The sequence below is a fragment of the Trichomonas vaginalis genome, chromosome III (genome assembly GCF_026262505.1).
Source record: "Trichomonas vaginalis G3 chromosome III, whole genome shotgun sequence".
Classification (NCBI taxonomy): Eukaryota; Parabasalia; order Trichomonadida; family Trichomonadidae; genus Trichomonas; species Trichomonas vaginalis.
In genome coordinates, this window is record NC_067205.1 from 14,264 (window position 1) to 32,136 (window position 17,873).

Here is a 17,873-nt window from a genome sequence, read left to right on the forward strand (position 1 = left end):
ATTTTGGTTGCCAACTAGACTGTGGTGCAGGTTCAGGCTGTTGTATAACAGGAGCTTGTCTTCTGGTTCAGGGTCTTTAGGATAATACCAACAAACTGACCTTACCCTTTTACCAATATTTTTGACTCCGTTCCAAATTCCTCTTCCTACGGTTTTTATTCCATTCCATATACCTCTTCCAACATTTCGAAAGAAGTTTCCTATCTTACTGAAGAAACCCATTTTACTATATGTAAAAATCTAATGTCCGCCTAGTCTCTTACGTTTCCTGTTGAGTTCCATAGCATTCTTTAACTGGAGCTCATACATTCTGTTTCTCCTCTGGTAGAAAACATATTCTGGGTCAACTCCTGTGTTCGCGTCATCTGCATAAAGTTGTTATTATCCCACTTCAGGGTTTGTATAAAACTCTTTCCATCTCATATTTGCATACCATGGTGGCAAACTAACGCAGCGTCATTTGACATGGCAGTTTTGCATTTGTACATCTGTTGGCACTTGACCATAGTTTGCCATTGCAGTTTGTATTCTAACTTCATTTGGAATATTCTCTGGGTTTGGTTGTCCAGGTTGCTGTGCATTCGCTATAGTTCTGTGCGTCCATTTAATATTAGATAAAAATATCTCTTACGAGTACATATACTGAACATTTGCAGGCATTGGTTCATCTTCATATTCTCTGTACTTTTCTGCCACGTCAAATAAATAAATGACACAATGGAAAAAACCTAAAACAAGTAGTCCTATTTCAAACCACATTTACTTACTAATAAAATTTCTTGTTATGACACTTTCTCCGGTTTATAGGACCTCTCTCATATTCTATCTTGTCATATCTAAACTCATAGTCATGTATGTCCTCTAACCATTTCATGACACTTTCCAAACCACTTTTTATCGGATGTAAAGTAAAAGCATGGATGGTTATGTATAACGTCTAAAGTTTCTAAAGAGTCTCTCAAAGTCCAGTCTACTTGGTATTGAAAATCCCATGTGTTATAGAACGGCGGGTTCCACTATAAAGAAAACATTTTCCTTGTCTTTATATTTTTCATACAACTCTGTCCAATAACATCTCACAAACTCTATACCCTCAATATATTTTTCTATGTCCTCTTTGAAAACATTTGTATAGTTAAGATATAAAACTTTTGACATAAGTGTTTCAATGTCATGAACTCTTATAGAACCACTATATAATAGTCTAGCAGATATACTATCCCAGTCTATATATTCTGCTTTTTTCAAAACCTCTCTCACAATATTTTTCTTATCTAATGGTATACGTTCCATCTTACCTATAGGTATCTTTTCTTTTAACTCTTTCAATTATTGTTTGTGTCTGGAATATGTTTGAGACGGTCCATATAGTTGTCGAAGTCATTGCATATAATCTTTGAGTCTGGGAATATTGTATGACATAAATGGGATATATAGAAACTTCCACCGAACAAATCTACAAATGTTAGACCATTCGGTAGTTTCTTAAGTTCTCTCAATATAATATCTTTACATTTACTCTTATTTCCAAAGAACGGTAACGGTGGTTTTGTAAAATTCATTTATATATAATAATAAAAATGTTTTTTCCTGAAAAGTGACAGAAAAGTGACAAAAAAACCATGAAAACATATATAATTTGTGAAAAGTGAAACATTATATAATGTTTTCGACCCAGAAGAAGGCTTCTTCCCAGAAGCAATGGAGGAAGAAGAAGAGTCCTCCGAATTCACACCAGAAGACTAACAATTTTCCGAATAAAAACTTCATTTATACTAAACATCTTCGGGGCTAGAGGGCACGAAGTGCCTGGAAGCCCCACTACCTTTTTTTTTTTTTAATTTATGCTTAAACACAAAAAATAACAAGAAAATTTTTGGCCAACATATCAAAACTAAGGATAATGTTTTGAATATATAAGCAATAATACTTTGTCTAGAGAATTAAATTTGTGCTATCTAATTGTCAATTCTTTGAATTTTTTTAATGCAAGATATCCCGGCATTGGCCTCAATGAATATAAACTGCATGCATCATAATATTAGTTTGTAATAGCATAAAAGCGAAATTCCTGATTTCTTCTCAAATAAATTCCTAAAAAACATCGGAATTAATGATTGGAAATAGGTCAAAAAAATTTCTACTATAAAACTTATACTTAAGATAAAATCAAAATTCGAAAATATTTATTTTTCAAAATACGCATCCAAAAGCGAAAAAAATCGAAAAAATCATGTTCTTAGAAAACTCGCCGTTTTTGCAATTTTTATCCTATTTGAAGTGATAGAATATATTACCATCTTACAAAAACCGATACTTCATTATTGCATTCACAAAATATTAATCAGAACACTTGGAAAAGTGGATTTTCGAAAAAAGACAATAACGATTATTTGCAAATCGCCTCTCAATTTTGAGAGACTTTCAATTTTTACAGTGGACCCTTAAGGCCGCACTTACGCCCATCTGACTTTAATTCAAAATTCTGACAACTGGCATGAAGCACCCTTGAAAATTAACCTTAAACGCCTGAATTGAAGGCCATGTCATAGGGGCGTAAGTTCACCCTTAAGAACTAAAAAAATTGGCGGGTATTGATTTTTATTATTTATTTAAAAAACTATGTACAGAGTTAAAAAATATTTAAATAAGGATCAACGGATGGGGCTACAGGGAACTGATATATCCAGTATACCTGAAGTTCCATGTTGATTGGATTCCTCAACTTACTCACTCCCATTCCACTTCTCGGTTCCCTCAAATATCCTCGACATTCTCGCTCATACTTACCCCTTAGGCCTCCTCGACAAACTCTCATCATTTGCTCATCTCTCAGGCCTCCTCGACTTACTCACTCTTTTATCACATCTCAGATTCCCCAGATCTCCTCAATATACTCACCATTAATTATTCTTGGGAACTGTTTGATGGGTCTGTTCCATTTATTTCTTATCGTTCAAAAATTTTCCATTTTTTTCTGCCAAAATCGCTATTTCGCCACTGGATATATCTGGAGCCATAATCACAGCGGCATTTGTCTTAACCTTGTGTGGATGAGCATCTATTCGTTTTTCGCGGATGTTGACTATTTATATAACCTATCAAATTTTGAGATTAGGCAAAACAGGTTCAATATTTAAGGTGTTAACAAGGTTTGCCTTTGTGATTATGGTTGAGATATTGGTTTGAATAAATTAGATGTATGAATTAAGAATGTGATTTGCATCAAAGAGTGAGAATCGATAATATATGTGTTTTATATGTCCAAATGGTTAGGATGTGTTGGTAGAAGTTGGGTATTGTATGAATATTAGAAATCAATAAAGAATCAGAAAGTTAAGATGTGAATTTAAGAGAATAGAAGGGGGTCCATTCTCAAGGTCAGGACCCCCTTCTAGTCTTTCTGGTGCCGGAAGGAGCGCTTCTGACCGGTCTGGGCGCTCCTTCCGGCATCATCTTTGCATTTCGACCCCAGGTTTAAATTATGAGGTTCTGACCTCTCCTAAGGTCCGAGCTTCGTTTTGTAATTGTCTAAGGGCTGGATTCCGCTCCTGCCGCCCGGAATAAGGGCGGCATTTGAGAAATCCAGCCCTTAGTACTATGAGCCAGGCTCTGGTCTCTGCTGAGGGCAGAGCCTGTAATTTGGAGTCTTTCAGGGCCGAGATGAGAGGAAATCGCCAATGATGTGGACGATCTCCCTCAAAATCGGCCCTGAGGATTGTATTTGCAGGCTCTGGCCTCATATGAGAACAGAGCTTCGTGTTGTAAAATTCCCAAGGCCAGATTCCTCTCCTGTCGCCCGGGATAAGGGCGGCATTTGGGGAAGCCGGCCCAGAGTATTTAAAACAAATCCCCGGTCTTTGCCAAGGCCATAGCCTGTATTTGTATGTCTTTCGGGGCGAGTTCTTGCGAGACCGTCGACATGATCTACGATCATCGCAAAACTCGGCCCTGAGGATGAATTTTGCAGGCTCTGGCCATTCCTAAGGCCAGAGCTTCGTATAAAGGTTCTTCCGGAACTGGAATCCTCTTCGGCCGCCCCGAATCAGGGCGGTCTTTGAGGAAACCGGCCGCGATGATGGTTTGAGAAGCTCTGGCCTCAGCAATAGCCAGAGCTTGTGATTTTAATGAAGAGCCAAGTTCCTCCTGGATAGTGCCTAATGAGGACGACCGTGGAGAAACTTGGCTCTGAGGTGATGAATTGTGAACACTGGCCTTGATGAAAGCCAGAATTTTTAAGTGAATGTTTTGATGAGATGAGTCTATGCTCAGTAAGCTCGTCCAATCAAAACATTCGTTTAAAAATTGAATTACTATTTTTGAGTGAGAATAAGTTATGCATCAGAGATAAAATTTGAGATATACATAATTTACTTATATCACACAAATATTTAATACTAGTTCTATTTAATTCCACTGTGTTTACATGAGTGAAACTAATATTGACTACGATCGTCGAAATCTAACATAAGGTTTTTGGAAACATATCATGAAAGCATTATGGTATATGCAGCAATGAATTCTGCATCAGATGCCACTGTGAAAATGGATATAACTCATTCCTATAGCGAGAAAAAGTATTTTGTCAGTTTTGGCAGAGAAAAAATGGAAAAATTTGGAGTATTCACACTGTTTGATGGACTCTAATCGATCAATCATCATTAAGATTCTCTTAGGAATTCAGACTCGCGTAGGAATTCAGGCACATATTTGAACTCTGGCGTTAAACAAACTCATACATTCAACAAACTCAGATATCATTCAGACAACGTAGATCGCTCAGACAACTTAATTCTCCCTCAACCAACTCAGATCTCCTTCAAGCAACTCAGATCTTCCTCAACCAACTCAGATCTCCTTCAACCAACTCATCAGAACTCAGATCTCCCTCAACCAACTCATCAGAACTCAGATCTCCCTCAACCAATTCAGATCTCCTTCAACCAACTCAAATCTCTCTCAACCAACTCAGATCTCCCTCATCCAACTCATCAGAACTCAGATCTCCCTCAACCAATTCAGATCTCCTTCAACCAACTCAGATCTCTCTCAACCAACTCAAATCTCCCTCAACCAACTCATCAGAACTCAGATCTCACTCAACCAATTCAGATCTCCCTCAACCAACTCAGATCTCCCTCAACCAACTCATCAGAACTCAGATCTCCCTCATCCAACTCATCAGAACTCAGATCTCCCTCAACCAACTCATCAGAACTCAGATCTCCCTCAACCAACTCATCAGAACTCAGATCTCCTTCAACCAACTCAAATCTCTCTCAACGAACTCAAATCTCCCTCAACCAATTCAGATCTCCTTCAACCAACTCAAATCTCCCTCATCCAACTCAAATCTCCCTCATCCAACTCATCAGAACTCAGATCTCCCTCAACCAATTCAGATCTCCTTCAACCAACTCATATGAACTCAGATCTTCCTCAACCAACTCAGATCTCTCTCAACCAACTCAAATCTCCCTCAACCAACTCATATGAACTCAGATCTCCCTCAATTAACTCACATCTCCTTCAACCAACTCATCAGAACTCAGATCTCACTCATCAGAACTCAGATCTCCCTCAACCAATTCAGATCTCCTTCAACCAACTCAGATCTCTCTCAACCAACTCAAATCTCCCTCAACCAACTCATCAGAACTCAGATCCCTCAACCAACTCAGATCTCCCTCATCCAACTCATCAGAACTCAGATCTCCCTCAACCAACTCAGATCTCACTCAACCAATTCAGATCTCCCTCAACCAACTCAGATCTCCCTCAACCAACTCATATGAACTCAGATCTCACTCATCAGAACTCAGATCTCCCTCAACCAACTCACATCTCCCTCAACCAACTCATCAGAACTCAGATCTTCCTCAACCAACTCATCAGAACTCAGATCCCTCAACCAACTCAGATCTCCCTCATCCAACTCATCAGAACTCAGATCTCCCTCAACCAACTCAGATCTCACTCAACCAACTCAGATCTCCCTCAACCAACTCATATGAACTCAGATCTCACTCATCAGAACTCAGATCTCCCTCAACCAACTCACATCTCCCTCAACCAACTCATCAGAACTCAGATCTTCCTCAACCAACTCAGATCTCCCTCAACCAACTCATCAGAACTCAGATCCCTCAACCAACTCATTACCAAATCAGATCCCAGTCCATCTCCCACAACCTACTCAGATCTTCCTCATTCCAACTCATTACCAAATTAGATTCCCACATTGCGAACTCAGATCTCACTTATACTATATTATTCTTATCCTTAACTTTGTATTGTCTGAATAAAAACTTTATTTTTAATAAATTTCAATTTTTAATTTTTTTCTTAATTTATATTCTTATTTTCTATTCTAGAGTTAAAAATACATAAATAATTTTAAAAATTCATCTTATCACTCTATATTTATCCTTAATTAAGTTGTGAATTTCATTTTTAAAATGAAAATCGCATAGAAGAAAGAAAAGAAGGAAAGAAGAAAGAGAAAAGAAAAGAAAATAGAAAAAGAAGAAGAGAGAGGAAAAAGAGAAAAATGGGACATATTTGATGATCAGGCGTTATTTTTATAGTTCGCGCAAAATTTTTGACCCTAAAAACCGCTTTGTCTTGAGATCGAGGAAATAACGGCACTTTTCAGAATTCTACATCGAGATGATGCGCTAACGAACTTCTCAAAATGAGAGTATTAACGTCCAGTTCTCATATTAACTTATAGTCGGGCGCATAAACTTAATAAATCCTAACGCTTTCATCTTCTTGGTTTCTGCAGTGACCGCTTTGTGGTTTATTCATTTAAGGGTGGCGGAAAGTGAAGTGAATAACCAAAAATAAAATGCTCATATCTCGTCATATTTTTGATATCTTTGGGTAAAAATTATATGGATACAAAACTCATTTGTAGTAGTACCCTGAAAATCCGACAATCGAAATTTTTTTTCATGACCCAAAAATTGCATATTTTTCACCGCAGACACACTATGAAAATATCTTCAAAAACGCATATCACCACAATGATACCCAATACAGAGATAGTATAATATATGAATTTGGGCGCATTATAACATATTTAGGATTTCATTATCTCGTGATACAGAAGATATCTGTCCGTAAAAAATTACCATTCATATATGCATACATGTTACTTTATATTCATGATGCCAAAATAGAAAAAGCTTTTTTCACCTAAATCTGATAACAATGCTAATATGACATATTGATGAAATACTGATATTTTCTTATTTGGTCCATATAGAAGCTTTTTAGATAGATTTTATAGAATTTGAGGAAAATAAGATATAATATTTGATAAAAGCTATTATTCCAATTTTTTCACAGAATCAGCTTTGATTTAACACATATATGCATATTTCAATCTTTACTTTATGAATATTAATGTTCTTAAGTTGGATTTCGAAAGAATTATAAAATTTGACTGAAAACTATACTTGAAGATAGTATATGGTCATTATTTGAAGATTATAGATGTTTTGATTAGTATTTCAGTAAATTCAGAAAAATGATATTTGATTTCAAATAACACAAGTGAAGATAAGAAGGAAGTTTACCAATGAATTACTATATTAATAATGAATAATTTTTTAATAAAATTGAAGAAATAGAAAGAAATAGAAAAAAATAAAAGAAATATTAATATTGAATAATATTGTTAAGTATATTTGGTTGTATGAGTGAATTATAGTACAAATGTAAGTGAATGGTATATTGTTAGGCATAAATAAAATGAATGAATAAATTAGAATAAATAGTTTGAAATTGGATGTGTATTTGATGTTTTGTATAATAGTGAAAAAGGGTGATAGATAATTTCTTATGAAATGAGAAAATGTGTGGTGAAAAGAATAAAATTGGAGAACTATGACCGACAAGAGTGTGTTATGCACTCTTACCGCTCTGCATATATCATTCCGGGAGAAATTGCCTGTGCATGTCTCCCAGAATGATAGAAAGTTCCGCATTCATAACTTGAACGCGGAACTTTGACCGACAAGAGTGTGTTATGCACTCTTACCGCTCTGCATATATCATTCTGGGAGACATTGCCTGTGCATGTCTCCCAGAATGATAGAAAGTTCCGCATTCATAACTTGAACGCGGAACTTTGACCGACAAGAGTGTGTTATGCACTCTTACCGCTCTGCATATATCATTCCGGGAGAAATTGCCTGTGCATGTCTCCCAGAATGATAGAAAGTTCCGCATTCATAACTTGAACGCGGAACTTTGACCGACAAGAGTGTGTTATGCACTCTTACCGCTCTGCATATATCATTCCGGGAGAAATTGCCTGTGCATGTCTCCCAGAATGATAGAAAGTTCCGCATTCATAACTTGAACGCGGAACTTTGACCGACAAGAGTGTGTTATGCACTCTTACCGCTCTGCATATATCATTCCGGGAGAAATTGCCTGTGCATGTCTCCCAGAATGATAGAAAGTTCCGCATTCATAACTTGAACGCGGAACTTTGACCGACAAGAGTGTGTTATGCACTCTTACGCTCTGCATATATCATTCCGGGAGAAATTGCCTGTGCATGTCTCCCAGAATGATAGAAAGTTCCGCATTCATAACTTGAACGCGGAACTTTGACCGACAAGAGTGTGTTATGCACTCTTACCGCTCTGCATATATCATTCCGGGAGAAATTGCCTGTGCATGTCTCCCAGAATGATAGAAAGTTCCGCATTCATAACTTGAACGCGGAACTTTGACCGACAAGAGTGTGTTATGCACTCTTACCGCTCTGCATATATCATTCCGGGAGAAATTGCCTGTGCATGTCTCCCAGAATGATAGAAAGTTCCGCATTCATAACTTGAACGCGGAACTTTGACCGACAAGAGTGTGTTATGCACTCTTACCGCTCTGCATATATCATTCCGGGAGAAATTGCCTGTGCATGTCTCCCAGAATGATAGAAAGTTCCGCATTCATAACTTGAACGCGGAACTTTGACCGACAAGAGTGTGTTATGCACTCTTACCGCTCTGCATATATCATTCCGGGAGAAATTGCCTGTGCATGTCTCCCAGAATGATAGAAAGTTCCGCATTCATAACTTGAACGCGGAACTTTGACCGACAAGAGTGTGTTATGCACTCTTACCGCTCTGCATATATCATTCCGGGAGAAATTGCCTGTGCATGTCTCCCAGAATGATAGAAAGTTCCGCATTCATAACTTGAACGCGGAACTTTGACCGACAAGAGTGTGTTATGCACTCTTACCGCTCTGCATATATCATTCCGGGAGAAATTGCCTGTGCATGTCTCCCAGAATGATAGAAAGTTCCGCATTCATAACTTGAACGCGGAACTTTGACCGACAAGAGTGTGTTATGCACTCTTACCGCTCTGCATATATCATTCCGGGAGAAATTGCCTGTGCATGTCTCCCAGAATGATAGAAAGTTCCGCATTCATAACTTGAACGCGGAACTTTGACCGACAAGAGTGTGTGGATATATGATTTTGAGAGAGAATGATTTTGGATTTTTCATATTTTAATATGGATGTGATTTGATCATATTGATAGTGTTGTATTATAGAGTATAATTGGGATGGAATTCTTTTTTATTTGTAATACATCTCGACAGAGGCAACATTCGATATGAAAGTTTCCTCTGTCGAGAAACTTCCTCACACCTCAAGAGATGCGAGGAACTTTTGACAGGCAAAGTGCAATATTGATAGGTGATTGCACTTTGCCTGTCACATACATCTCGACAGAGGCAACATTCGATATGAAAGTTTCCTCTGTCGAGAAACTTCCTCACACCTCAAGAGATGCGAAGAACTTTTGACAGGCAAAGTGCAATATTGATAGGTGATTGCACTTTGCCTGTCACATACATCTCGACAGAGGCAACATTCGATATGAAAGTTTCCTCTGTCGAGAAACTTCCTCACACCTCAAGAGATGCGAAGAACTTTTGACAGGCAAAGTGCAATATTGATAGGTGATTGCACTTTGCCTGTCACATACATCTCGACAGAGGCAACATTCGATATGAAAGTTTCCTCTGTCGAGAAACTTCCTCACACCTCAAGAGATGCGAAGAACTTTTGACAGGCAAAGTGCAATATTGATAGGTGATTGCACTTTGCCTGTCACATACATCTCGACAGAGGCAACATTCGATATGAAAGTTTCCTCTGTCGAGAAACTTCCTCACACCTCAAGAGATGCGAAGAACTTTTGACAGGCAAAGTGCAATATTGATAGGTGATTGCACTTTGCCTGTCACATACATCTCGACAGAGGCAACATTCGATATGAAAGTTTCCTCTGTCGAGAAACTTCCTCACACCTCAAGAGATGCGAAGAACTTTTGACAGGCAAAGTGCAATATTGATAGGTGATTGCACTTTGCCTGTCACATACATCTCGACAGAGGCAACATTCGATATGAAAGTTTCCTCTGTCGAGAAACTTCCTCACACCTCAAGAGATGCGAAGAACTTTTGACAGGCAAAGTGCAATATTGATAGGTGATTGCACTTTGCCTGTCACATACATCTCGACAGAGGCAACATTCGATATGAAAGTTTCCTCTGTCGAGAAACTTCCTCACACCTCAAGAGATGCGAAGAACTTTTGACAGGCAAAGTGCAATATTGATAGGTGATTGCACTTTGCCTGTCACATACATCTCGACAGAGGCAACATTCGATATGAAAGTTTCCTCTGTCGAGAAACTTCCTCGAAACTCAAATTTTTCTTTAGAACTACAATATCTTAACAATTAGCTCATCAAAACACAACCTATAAACTTTAATAATATCGATGGAAATATAATTTTCTTAAGATATCAACAAGCGGATAAACAAACACTGAAATCGGAAGCAAACTATGTTTCTTTCTTCGATTCGAAACAATGTATAAACTTTTTAAGTTTATTTAACCAACATAAGTTTGAAACAAAGCAAAGTAATGTTACAAAATCAGAGTTTAATTCAATTATTTCAGCATTTGCACCAGTTTCTACTTCATATTGTATATTTTTGGATAACATAGCTAATATAATTTTCAAAATAGAAGGAAATAGTGAATTTTCACAATCTCAAATAGTAAAAAATACATGTCACTCAGTTGTTGCTGCAGGAAATCCTGCTTTAGTCAAATTTAATGAATGTTCAATCTCAGGAAAAAACAACTATTTTGCCATCATTGAAGGATCAAAAGTATTAACATTGAGTGGAAGGGTTTATAAAGATAACACTGTTAGTACTGCTTGCAGTTCTACGGTACAAAATTCCATAACATTTTTACAAACTGCAAACATAGAAGTTCCAAGTGTTCTAGATTGGTGTCCAGTCATTCTAGCGATAAGTAATGAATGTCCTGGTTTGATACCGAATCCAACTCCCTTCGAAACGGTATATATAACACCATTCATTACTCCTGGAAAAACATTTCATGCTACACCTGCACGAACCAATCATCAAACACCCATAAAAACTAATCAATATACACCAGCAATAACAAATCATCAAACGCCAGTAAAAACTAACCATTATACGCCAGCAAAAACTAATCATCAAACACCAGTAAGAACCTTTGCACCAACAAGTGTCGTAAGTCCAACTGCAACTTTCAAACTTTATAGAAGAGAAAATAAAAGAAGAAACATTCCTCCCTACTAAGATCCATGTAAGATTATATTATATATTTCACTCCTGATTAAAATTTATTCATTTTTGAGAAATTTTCTGACTCTTTATTGATAGGAAATAATCTCATATCAAAACTAAAGAGGATGTTTTATTGTCGTCTGGAAAAGTGACAAAATTATCATTGTCGTCTAAAAAAGAGATTTTACAAGCATGTTTTGGTACCTAAATAAAGGAAGAACATCAATCCCATCTATGTATATAGTGTGCAAACACGCATGATATATGGAGTAGCTCTTTATCTGGCAAAAATCCTATTATTTGAAAATTCGCATTGTCGTCTAAAACCGCCAGACGACAATAATAATACCTCAAAACTAAAGAAGGAATGTGTGTGAATTTAAATAACAATTTACTTTTCCTATTTTGGATAACAGACAAAGTTGTTATCATAAAAATCTGTATTGCTTTTGAATATTTAGTTGAAATATTAAAATATTTTATAAAAAAATACTATGGAAGAAGCAAGTTTTGACTTACAAAGTGTAATTATGAATGGAACCATGGTGGATGATGTAAATCAGATTAATTCAATAAAAAAAATTCAAATTTTTACATAAAAAAAATAACAAACAATTTTTATTTAAGTACAAATGGGTTATCATCACTTACAACATATTCAGGGCTAGAGTAAACATCAAGATCCATATCAGAAAAATCTGAATTTGAACCAACCGCAGAGACTTTATGAGATTTGATTCTATGGAAAGTCCTCACAATATTTATGACTGTCAGAACGACTACAACAACAATTACACCTGTACCGGCAGTAACATTAATTATTTTTGTCACTTTTGGAACATTTGTTTTTATATATTTTGTCTGAATCGGTGGATGCGTTTCATGTATTTCTGGAACGTCATTGCCGCGGACGATTACGTTCGGTGGGTCGTTCCATCCTCCATCCCACGTTTCATCTGGAGTCATAAATGGTGTCGAATCGAACATTCTTGGTTGTGGAGTCGCAACCGATATTTCGCTACTTGGTTCTTCTGTTGCAGATGATGATTCGCTTGACGAAGAAGGTATTGGATCTTCATCATTATCTCCATCATCTACTTCTTCTTCTTCTTCTTCGTCAGGTTCTGTAGCTAACGATGGTATATTTGTATCAATTATCTCGAAATCATCCTTAATTGTATCTGATGCATCTGTTAACTCTAAAGAAATATCTCGAATTCCGGCTGTGTTAGAAAGAGAAAAAGCTAAGTATACCGGTATTCTGCCTGATACAATATTTACTGTTTTTCCTGTTTGGATTCTAGAGAAGTACCAATCTGAGGATTTGTATTTCATCACGTCTTTCATTGGAAGCGTGTTCTGAATGGTAGCTTTACCTCTTTGTTGCATGAATATAACGCAAAAATTTGTTGGTGGTTAAGCGAATGGCTCGGTTTGATAATCAATATAATTAAAAGTTGTTCGAGATGTAATTATTGTTCCATTTGGGCAATCTCTTTTCGAAACTTTCCCACCACGGGCAACTACTGTCCTGTTTGCTGGAGGTTTGACATAAACTGAAAGAGAAGAAGCTGATTTCCATAATTTTGTTTTTTCTTCGTTAGTCGCTAATGTCCATGTATCTGGTGAAGAAGATCTTCTATAAGATTTGTATGCATATCACACTTCATCATCGTCCGTTAAATCAAAAAAATATAAAAATGTTGCTGGATTTCCTCTTCCGCTGTAAACATAAAAAACGCAAGGATTTTCAGGGCCACATTGTAATGATTCTTCATGAATATCAACGTTAAATCTTTTGTAAATTATGAAGATTGAGAAAAATATCGCAAGCATTTTATGAATATGAGAAAATGTCACAAAATGAAATTTTATATAATTATTTTATTATAGGATGTATGCTGGGTAAAAGTAGATCGCTTGTCAACATTTTCAGTTATATTCAAAAAATAAAGTTGTCAAAAAATTCATGATGAAAGATCATTTATTGAAGATAAGCTACCAAGCTATGTTTCGATAATGACAACTATCAGTAATTGAAAATTTTGTAAGTACCGATTAGGAATGTATCGAATAAATTATTCTGTATCTATTGGGTAATGATATTTTCTAATTTAGATTTCCTGAATTTTGTATGTCAGACACTGAATTAAATTTGAGAGCATTCAAAATTGTTTAGAAATTTTTCCGTCCATACAGTGGGGAATTTTAAAAATATTTCGATGATTTGTATGAGCTTGGTATATTTTATTGCATTACTGTGCATTTAATGGTAAAATAGCAATGTAATTAATCTAAATAAAGTTTAAAGTTCTATTTAAACAATAAATCTATATCAATCTATTAATACCATGAGACCGGATTGTGGTCGTCATTGATCTGTTATTTCAATTATTTGAAACAATCGATAAATTCTTTTTAAGTGTCAAAAATTAAATAAAATATATGTACTCCAATATATCTCCTAAAACATGATTAAATTAGCGAGTTTGATTTTCATTTTTCAACTCCGAAAATTTGCAAAAATCAAAAATATCAATCATTTTTGTATTTTTGTCATGTATTTTTTATAGTTTTTAATTTTTTTGGGATTTCATGAGCGTTCCAATACAATCATTTTTCATTGTAAAATTTGATTCATCTCCATTTTTCAATTGAAATGCGATTTTTGATACAAATCAAATAAAATATTAACAGTTCTTAAATATTTATATTGATATACTCCTGGTTCAACACAAAGGTATAAAAAACAACAAACATGTTATCAAGAAACAAACAAACATTTATTACAACTAAATCTGACTATTTCTCCTTTGTAGAACAATAGCAGATGTAAATTGAGGTACTGCAGGGCTGCTAATAACAAATTTCTTTCGTACCATTAAGAGATTTGAACCGTAAGAATGAGCATTCGTTAAGTTTGGTATTGCTGACGTAGATGATCGTCGTGAAACAGCAGTTGGCATCTGCAGAGGTGGGAAATTCTCTTCAATAATTTCTTCTTCAAAAATATCATTTTCTTTCAAATGAATTTTTGCAAATATAGCATTCTGTCGTTGGACAGTATGTAAAGGATCAAGGAAGCCTCTGTTAATGGTCATATCCTTCAAAACAAGATATCCACATAAATTTCCGGTAGGAAGGTAATTGGAGCTTGAGAATACCGTAATTACCTTATTATTATGCGTAGCTTCAACTCCTTTTGTAACACATTGATGGCCTCTGATGATTAACTTGTATTTAAGCCTTTTCAGGGTTTCTTCGGAGTTCTTTGGACTCCATATTACTCCACAACCTCTATCGTTCTTATCGTAATCATCAACTGACTCAGATGGGTCGGACCACAAAATATCAGTAACCAAAGGAGTTATTTCTTTCATTGGGAATTTGATAGCTTTAATGGGATCCAAGCTTGTCAATAATGGCGATATTCCCCCATGTAAACATAGTAATTGCATAGCAATAATGGCAATTAGAGGTAAGTATCCAAAAGCATCATTAAACTCTTGCCATAGTGTATCATTTCCATATACATCAACAATATTTTGCTTGAAGCCATACATTGCGTTGATATTGGAAAGTTCGTGATTTCCTCTTAGAAGGAAAACGTTTTCAGGAAAAAGGATTCTCAAAGCGAATACTAAAATGACAACTTCCAATGAAAACTCGCCTCTATCAACATAGTCTCCAAGGAAGAGATAATTAGTTTCAGGGGGAAGTCCATTTTTGATAAGTATTCTGAGCAAATCATGCAAGTTTCCGTGCAAATCTCCAATAATTATAACCTTTGGAGGCGCAACAATTATTGGATGCATGAATTTTTGAGTTTCAATGAATTCTGTAATAAGGTCGTGTATTAGGTCTGATTTAAATATTGGGATAGCAACAGAAGAGCCTACTGTTCCGATTTCATCAATATGCTTATTTAGGAAAAGCTTAAATGTGTTGTAGATAATATCGGCTGCTTTCATCACTATATTATTGTAAACTTATCAAAAGTTTATGACGTTTTAAATATTTCATGTATGATATATAATTAATAAATTTATAAGTTTTGATCCATTATTTTTGTGTTCCTCTTAAAAGTGACAATAATTTAAATTGAAATGATTGAATGCAAATTATTGATTTTTACTATTGAAATTAACAAATAATAACATTAGTTAATTTTACAGTCTTTTTATTTTAATTCAATAAAACATATTGAATTCCAAAAAATATATATTTATGCTTGATTTATAATGTTCAATTAAATTTGTTCTTTTGATAATCTACAGATTTAAATTCAATTCCTCTATTATGCATTCAAATTTTAATGAAAAAATTTGATTGACCAATTATTGATATTGGATTATAAATTATTAACCACATATTTTCTTGAGTTTTAGAAAAATCAGCTATTTAGACACAAATTAAATATTTTAATCATATATCAAAATAAAATGATATAAATATTGATATTTTGTTTATAGGAACCAAAAATTTTAGCTTGAAAAATTATTTTTTTTTGATTATGATAAATTGACTTCACACAGTTGTTTTAATGATTTGAATAATTTTCTGATGCTAATCAGCTTGGTGATTCTACGTTGTAACGTTGTTTAATATAAAAATCGATTTTCAGCTCCAATCATAACAAAAACAAAATATATTGATGCATATCATCCACAAAATAATTATTTTCATATATGATATAAATTTGCTTTTTATCAGGAAATTCTCTGGAAATTGTGGGACATGAGCGGACATTTTCATATAAAATTATCATAAAAAGTGTAGTTTCATATTAGATAATTGAAAATTACACAATTGTGAATAAATTAATCCTTTGCAACACAAAAAAACGAAAGTATTTTAAAAATTTACGATAAAATATCAATGCGAGTATCAAATTTGTTTCTCAAGTCCCTACGATAACCAGATCCTCATGGAGAATTTTATCCATTTTGTCACTTTTATGAAAATTTTTCTTGCAAAATATATCTCATTAATATTGTGCGATTAATTATCCGTTTTTAATAATCGGAATCTATTCAAAACAAAAACGATAAAAATCTTTAAATAAATAATTACTCAGCAACTACATTATAAATAAGGTGAAAATCTTTCGGAAAAAATTGAATACTCTAATCTGGCAAACTGCCACAAGTAAATTTTCAATGCTCGCATTCTTATTTGCTAGCGCTGTTTCCTTCAAGGGCGAGTGCCAAGTTTGCAAATTCGCTGCTGAAATCGCAAAGGATCTCCTCTTAAAGGAGTACGAAAAGGCTGAAATCCCACAGCTTATCGAGAAGGAATGCAAGAAGCTCCCAGCTGCTTTCCAGTCCATCTGCACACAATTAGCTATGATCCCAATCGAAGAAATCGTCAAACTTGCCGAGAAAACAACACCAACCGAGATTTGCGAGAAGGTCAAACTTTGCCGCAAGGTTCGTGTTAACGCCCGCAACTCATTACCACGTGCTGTCTACAGCGCTCCAGTCGCCAACGGAAGACCAGCTTTCTCAACAGAGACAAACCCACAATGGCAAGTTTCCTGGGAAGAAGCTATCTAAATCCGACTTTTTTAAAAGTTAAATAGCTGAATTTTCTGATTGTGGGAAAATTCTATTAAAATATTACTAATTTTAACAAATAAGTATCTTTTAATCCTAACCATTCTTTCAATATAATATTTATATCAACAATACATCCTTCTGATCAGTGCGTGATTAGTCAACTTTCCAATTTTAATCTAATTTATTGTTGGTGAGTTTAACGTTGTATTGAACCCTGAATGATATTAGCACTTTATATTATCACATCTCTGTGAATGATCTATTTCAAAAAAGCTCTAAGAATTTGAGATTTAATAATCCTCTTGCCATTCTTTTACTTATGGGAATATCGATAAAAACTCAAACTTTTCAAAAACAAACTCTTAAATGATATTAGTGGGTAAAAATTTTACATTATCAGTAAAATACAACAGTAGATAGGTCATTAGCTTTTTATTTTGTTGTTTATGCTATGCAGAAGATTTTGGTGTTCATTATACAGATGATCATGTTCTTGATAGCATCAAAGGACAAATTCAAGATTCTTACACAATTATTGCAAGTTGTGTCTGCATCAAAGGAGGCACTACAGATAAAGAAAGTCCTTTCTTTTATTCAAAAGACACACTCACCGAGATTATCTTCGAAACCGGAAGTAAGATCA

At 35.1% G+C, this 17,873-nt stretch overlaps 4 protein-coding genes and 1 pseudogene across 5 annotated transcripts, besides 1 other annotated feature; 2 read left to right on the top strand and 3 right to left on the bottom strand.

The window, feature by feature from the left end:
* Positions 1-551: 551 nt before the first annotated feature.
* Positions 552-674, bottom strand: TVAGG3_0611990 (annotated as a pseudogene). Its single transcript has one exon. A coding segment is annotated over exon 1 (123 nt).
* A 1,770-nt stretch (positions 675-2,444) lies between these two features.
* Positions 2,445-2,571: a mobile genetic element.
* Positions 2,572-5,422: 2,851 nt separating this feature from the next.
* Positions 5,423-6,232, top strand: TVAGG3_0612010 (uncharacterized protein; the record flags this gene model as incomplete). Its single annotated transcript, XM_001316708.1, has 1 exon — positions 5,423-6,232. One exon carries the CDS (start codon positions 5,423-5,425, stop codon positions 6,230-6,232), a length of 810 nt encoding a protein of 269 aa, XP_001316743.1.
* A 6,048-nt stretch (positions 6,233-12,280) lies between these two features.
* On the bottom strand, positions 12,281-13,491 carry TVAGG3_0612020 (uncharacterized protein; the record flags this gene model as incomplete). Its single annotated transcript, XM_001316707.1, has 1 exon — positions 12,291-13,061. One exon carries the CDS (start codon positions 13,059-13,061, stop codon positions 12,291-12,293), a length of 771 nt encoding a protein of 256 aa, XP_001316742.1.
* An 843-nt stretch (positions 13,492-14,334) lies between these two features.
* On the bottom strand, positions 14,335-15,643 carry TVAGG3_0612030 (phosphoprotein phosphatase protein; the record flags this gene model as incomplete). The annotated part of the gene is made up of 1 exon (XM_001316706.1): positions 14,465-15,643. One exon carries the CDS (start codon positions 15,641-15,643, stop codon positions 14,465-14,467), a length of 1,179 nt encoding a protein of 392 aa, XP_001316741.1.
* Positions 15,644-16,821: 1,178 nt separating this feature from the next.
* On the top strand, positions 16,822-17,323 carry TVAGG3_0612040 (saposin (B) domains-containing protein; the record flags this gene model as incomplete). Its single annotated transcript, XM_001316705.2, has 1 exon — positions 16,832-17,227. One exon carries the CDS (start codon positions 16,832-16,834, stop codon positions 17,225-17,227), a length of 396 nt encoding a protein of 131 aa, XP_001316740.1.
* Between the last annotated feature and the right edge of the window lie 550 nt (positions 17,324-17,873).